Here is a 6854-nt window from a genome sequence, read left to right on the forward strand (position 1 = left end):
TCGTGTAGTAATTTGCGCGTCTCTCCAATGCTTCCCGGGCTAGTTTTTTCGGTTGTTTTCCGCCTCTTTTTCCTTCCTATTCCCACGCACACGTGCAAAGCACGGCGTGCACGCGTAGACGCGTGCAAATGGAATGGGAGGGGCCGGAGGCAAAACTCCGGAAAATTGAAATTAATGAATAACCGGCCTCCCTCCAGCCCTGTTTGCTCCCCGTCGGAACTTTCCTACGCTTCGCAACGCGGGAACCGGTGGAAAACCGTCGTGGAACAAAGGGGAATGCGGCTGTGATGGAAACGACGATATAACGATGACACGGGCCGTGGGTGGGGGAAAAGGGCGGGAGCGTAGGGAAGCATGGCTCCTTCCCTCTTTCTTCTTGCCATTCTTCTTGTCCTTCGGGGACTTGGCGACCTCTTTCGTATCCTGTTACAGGCGACAAATGCTTTTTTAATGAGTTCCCCCGCAAAGGGATTTTGGTCTGTGATGAATTATGCAGGCCGCGTGTCACGATCGAGAGACGGTGGGAAGGGTTACAAATTGTTTAGGAATCTCTTTGGTGTCTGCGCGCATCAGCTTTAATACCACGGTACTGTATCTGTTAATTTACAGTCGACAGATCCTTGCGAGAAGGCCAGGGCACTCGCGGTATCGAGGTCGGCGCTGTACTGTCGCAACCTTGTGCAGGAGGGCACCTTCGGGCGCGTTTACAAAGGCTCCTTGGAATTGGCCGGCCGTGAGCAGGAAGTCATCATAAAGACAGTCACAGGTATTGATACAACATTCTATAAATATTGCGTTGCAGAGCGCGTGATGATGGATTTCTGAAACGATGACTGGCCATTTGGAAACTCGTTCATGGTACCCATTATGATGTCTCGTTATTGGACTATGGACAAAAATTAAATTTAAAGTCACTTCTTTTTAAGCAGGATAATTAATATCATAATTACAATTTACATGTTATTAGATATTATTATTATTATTATTATTATTATTATTATTATTATTATTATTGTTGTTATTATTATATTCACCAAATATTTTTTGTTTCAAAATGTGCAATTATCTTATTGTTAGTCACAATATAAAACTGTTTTTCTAAAATCTCTAATATGTAGTAATAGTAATGATATATTAAAATACCAAATATTACTAATTGAATTTATGGTTACATATGTTCACGTATAATTTACAATAATTATTATAAAGAAGAAGTATTCAAAACTAAAAGTATAATATTAATTAGTCTTTCAACTGTATTCAAATTTCATCCCACAAACTCTGTTAAGCTAAGCTAGCAACATGTGGTAAAGTAGAGAATTACATACCTGTTGCTGGTTCATAAGGTAAAACAGATAATTATATTTAAACAAAAACTATCACAAAACCGGTGTCGAATATTTATTGAAAAGCAACAAGGATATTTAAAAAATCAAACTTATTACATATTTTTTAAATACATTTTCAACGATATAACCTAAAATTTCGCAATAATTCGAAATTTTGTACGTACGAAATAAAGAAATTAATATGAAAATTAATGAAACGATGTTCATTGAGTAATAAAAGAAATTTGACATTTTAGAAGTGGCATCAGCGTACCAGGCCTCTTTGCTAGTGGTGGAGGGCTCGCAGCTGGCAGGATTAGTACATGCAAACATAGCTTCGCTCGCTGCGGCATGCCTGGATAGTTCTTGCCCACTATTGGCCTACACGAGCACGCCAGGCGAGCTAAATCTGAAGCTGTATCTTACCGACGGGAACCATCATCCCGTGACCAGGGACTTAGTGCACGTTGGCGCACAGGTTGCTAGAGCAGGGGCATTCTTACACGGCCGAGGGCTGCTGCACAGGTGACTGCGTCTATATGTCTCTATTCGGTAGAATCGATTAGAATGTTAACTGAATCGCTGTCACAGAAAGTGACTAAGATACACAAATGCCATTCGTTGCGAGTGGGTGTATATTATGCAAAAAGTATGCAAAGCAGCTCTGCTTCCCAAGTGGAATTATAAAACAATGTTTTCACGTGAATGCGAAAATATACTTTTACTTAACGAATTGTACACCTTACAAACTGTAAAGAAAAGTAGAAATTGCACATATAATGATCTCATAATTTGTATGCAAATTATAATATTATTATAAATTGTACATAATGATATGCATTGTGTGCAATATTCATAGAAAATGTACTGTCTCAAAAAATTATTAAAAACAGAAGACACCTACTGTTGCTTTTTAAAAAATAAGATACTAGTATGAAAGAACATTCAGAAAAGAAAGTTGCATATATGAAATATAATGATCTTATAATTTGTATGTAAATTATAATATAATTATAAATTGTATATAATATGCATTGTGTACAATACTCATAGAAAGTGAACTATTTAAAAAATGATTAAGAAAAAAAAGCACCTATTATTATTTTTTAAGGAATAACTGAATATTAGTTTCCTTTCATTTTGAATTTATTAAAATGATTATATCAATTCATTACAATTCCTTTCCAAATTTCTTGTATCGTATAATATTTTCTTAAAGAAATTGTAATTTCTCTTATCATCTTATTCTATTAATATAATATGCACCAATAACAAAACTTAAACTGGTATGAGAAAAAAAAAATAAAGAAAGTAAATAAACGGTATAAATGGTAAAGAAAAAATATTAGGTAATATATAATTAGGTATTATATACCTATAGGTACTATATACCTATTAATTAGGTATTATATAATTATATATATAATTAACAGGTGCAGATATAAATAAAAAAATAAGTAAAAATCAAAGTTAATTTAATTGAATTTTTCTAGTAAATTCAAAAATAAAATCTCAGAAGATTTGAGCAAATTGATAGATTATGTTAATATCTAAATTAAATTTTTGATCAAGTATTTAATTGATCTTATGTTTTCAGGGATATCGCTGCCAGAAACTGCTTGATCGAGCCAAGCAGTCTTCGCGTGCGATTAGCTGATACTGCTTTGGCGCGAGATCTCTTCCCTCAGGATTACCATTGTCTCGGTGATAACGAGAATAGACCCATTCGTTGGATGGCCTTGGAGACCCTCCAGCACAATCAGTATAGCACGGCGACGGACGTGGTACGACCATAATTCGTATAGAGAATGCCACTAAACTTTTGAAGCATTGTCATTTGCTGAAGATAATGGGCGATTGAATTTTTAAATGCAACGTTGAAACGAACGAGAACAATATGTACTAGTGAGCTACTTCTTGTTTTAATGTATTCTCAGGTGATACATAGTTTAGGGAGACTAATCAATGGTGTGTAGAATGTAAGATATATAGCCCATTGTCTTTAAGTATTTCACTGTTAAAATTTTAATCATTAAGATGTAACAAATATCAGGTTTTCAATGAAGTATATAAAATTGTTTAATAACCTACAAACCATTTGAATTATTAACAAAATTTATTTAATACATTTAACAACAAATATAATTACAATAATGAAAAATATACATATATATATATATTGCCAGTTAATATATAAATACTATTTGATAAACAGTATTTATATTAAAAGGAGTTTTAGCAGTATCCATATTGAACAACACAATATTTGGCAATACTCGAAATTATAGCAATTTTTTCTTTTTTTTTATATATATATATAAAAAAGAGTCAAAAATATTTTAAGTCCAATAATTGAATTTTTAAAAAAAGAAATAACGTTTAAAGTAAAAAGAATAATTTTCTTTTTAATGAAAAGCGGCTTTATGACTGTGGCTCAGCATTATGTATACTTCATTGAAAATATATGCACAGTGTACGTTGCAACTTTTGTTAGAATGTTATCATACTGATACATAAAATATCAAAGTAGTTAATGCAACAAAATTTATCATTTGGAGCTGACATTATCGAAAGTCATTTTAAATTAAAAAAAGCTTTTATATATGAATGAATATGTATATAAGCAAAATTGTTAAACATTAACGATAGAAACATATTTCATTCCTTTTTTCCTTTTCTTTTTAAGATCGTCGCATACAAATTTTTATATTTAATATTTAAATATGCATTAAATATTTGTTTAAATCGCGCAAAATGAATTCTCGACCGATTCAGTCAGAGTGCAATCTTTCGGCTGAATTTATATTACATTCCTTATTTACATAACTATTACTGACACTGAAAATGTAAAATTTGCAATTTCCATTTATTTCCATTCCGAAAGTTCATCATACGTGTTGCAATAATTCCTATTTCCGTATAAAATATCTGTATAAAATATATAAAATGTCCTATGCGAATTAATTTCTCAAAAATTTTAAACTTTTGGAACATAACAATGTGTTGTAACTATTATTAAAATTTTCAAATAAAAATCATATTTTGCTAGAAAAGAAATCGTGTAGAAAATACTTTCTTCCGAAAGACACTATTTGTATTTGAAAGACGACATAATCTAATTTATGCAATGTAATCATTATGTAATCATTTATGTAATCAAAGTACATTTAAATTATCTACGTTTAAACTAATGAAATTTTACATACACGCTTTACATATGTAAATTATTATAAACATGTTTTTCAAAAATTTCTAATTATATACACGCTCACATCTGAGTATTACAAATGCATGCATTGTTACTGCTCCAACTGAAAACGAAGTTAATAATATCTTCATTATACGAGTTGCCCTATGATTGTGATCGCTTCGAATATTTTCGTTATTTTTAGAAATATGAAGAAATTTTATATTCGTGGACGAAGCTATAACATGTCAATTATAACCTAATCTAATCATTGATATATTGCATTGTAGATGAAGAACTTTTGATGATTTTAAGATCGCCTTATTTTTTTTTTTTAAATGGCATATAATACGTTTTCGTTTCCAACAGAATAACGAATATGTAATCCATTTCTGTAAATTATACTATAAAATAATTGGGCAATAAATAAGGAAATATTCAAAGTAACATTGTACTTTTGTATTGATACAACATTAATAGAAATTAATAAAATACAATATGCTTTTCTATTTCTTTATTTATTCTAATAAAAATGAAAGGATTTAACTTATTATTTAAAAAAAAAAGTGAAGGCAATCTTAAAATCTGTGACAATGTCAGTGAAAAAAAGATTGTTAGAATGTTGACATTCTTCATACCATACAACGTTTATAGATAAAGTTCTTCTATATCTCTAAAAATAACTTTAAATGTTAATAGATGACCAAAGTTATCGGGTCACTGTATATATTATTATATAGAAAGGTCCAATATAATGATATGCAACAATATAAAATAGCAAAGAGGTGTGTAAAGGACAAGCTGCAGCTAGATGTCACTAGTTAATCTAATTTCAAATTCTTGATATCTCAATGTGAACAGGTTAATAAATGAGAACTGTATATAATTTTAATTCATTGTGGCTACACTTCGTCTATAGATAAATATTTTGTAATACTTTAACAATTACCTAATCTGATGTTTCTTAACGTTCATGGCCTAGCTGTGGATTTCATGATGTGCTCACTAGCGTCGGTCTAAAATAAAATGTACCCACTAAGAGGTTAAGTAAACTGATAGAAAAATTCCATTTTCCTTAACATTGATTTAATTCACAAATAAACAAACCATAAAGGTTAAACAATCTATGTGGGTCCAAAGCTATTTCAAAAATTTCAGTTACATAAAAAAAAAAGGAGCAAAGTATATTTGCCAAGAAATGTACTTTTCCATTTTCATACCGATATTCAGATTTCTATCACGTATCATGAATATTCAAAACATATTTATATTTTGCATGAAATAATTTTCTTCTAACCTCAAAAATTTTTCATAACCTATAACATTCTTGCTTCGTATTCGACAACTACGATTTTACGAGTATAATTTATACTGCGAGCGATACCAATGTAAATCAATACGACGATTCACATTTGTTTGACAATACAATTATTTTATTCTTTTCCTTTTTTCCTCAGTGGTCGTTTGGGGTGTTCCTGTGGGAACTGGCAACGATGGGTCAGCAACCGTACGTCGAGGTGGATCCGTTCGAAATGATGGCGTGTCTTCGAGATGGTTATCGACTGGTCCAACCGAGACCATGCCCGGACGAACTCTTCGCCGTGATGGCCGTTTGTTGGCTAGGCCTTTCCAGAGATCGGCCGACCATGCCCCAACTTCTCGCCTATCTGCAAGACTTTCACGACGCCCTCGGCGGTTTCATCTAAAATATTCATACTCGAACGTTTCACGATGTTCCTTGAAACACATGCACATTTCGGAATGATACGTTCGAATCACGTCGCGGAACCTTTTCGTTGACGTCTCTCGCGAGAGTTTCGAACACGAGCAAGAGGATTCAACGTGAGCAGGAATCGAAACGAAGACTCGTCGCGCAAGACACACGGGATGAACATATAACCGGACGAGAAACGACGAATTTTTGAAAGTAACGAATACGCACGGAAAAGTATGTCTTTGGGAAAAGAAAAAAAGAAAAAAAGGAAAAAAAAAAGCGAGAATCGAAAGTGGAAATGAAATTGTACGGAATTGAAAATCACTGCCCATTTGCGATTATTGATTGTCAGCGACGGCACTCGACATTCCCACTAGAGCGTATCAGCAGGCCGCATTGTTTTCGAAATTCCGTTCGAGGCACACCCGGAAAATCAAAACAAGCGACGGTTGACCAAGCTGCAGTGCGATTCCGCGGATGATTATTATTCGATTTCTGAACAAACGAGCGAACTGCTGCCTGATCGCCGTTGAAAAGATCGACGCGGATACATCCGTCCATAGCAGATAAAAAGAAAATTTGAAGCGCACAGGATTTTCATAGCGCGACAAACAGACGCGGCAGA

General features: G+C 33.1%; 1 protein-coding gene across 1 annotated transcript in view; it reads left to right on the forward strand.

Annotated features, from left to right (window-relative positions):
- LOC108549470 (tyrosine-protein kinase Drl) overlaps positions 1-6221 on the forward strand; it is a 174794-nt gene extending 168573 nt beyond the window's left edge. Inside the window, exons 6-9 of the mRNA XM_017902859.1 lie at positions 610-766; positions 1586-1853; positions 2926-3112; positions 5973-6221. Of these exons, the coding sequence (XP_017758348.1) occupies positions 610-766; positions 1586-1853; positions 2926-3112; positions 5973-6221 (861 nt within the window). The remainder of the gene's footprint in view (positions 1-609; positions 767-1585; positions 1854-2925; positions 3113-5972) is intronic.
- Positions 6222-6854: the final 633 nt, after the last annotated feature.

Source organism: Eufriesea mexicana, unplaced genomic scaffold (assembly GCF_001483705.2).
Source record: "Eufriesea mexicana isolate 0111107269 unplaced genomic scaffold, ASM148370v2 scaffold2087, whole genome shotgun sequence".
NCBI lineage: Eukaryota > Metazoa > Arthropoda > Insecta > Hymenoptera > Apidae > Eufriesea > Eufriesea mexicana.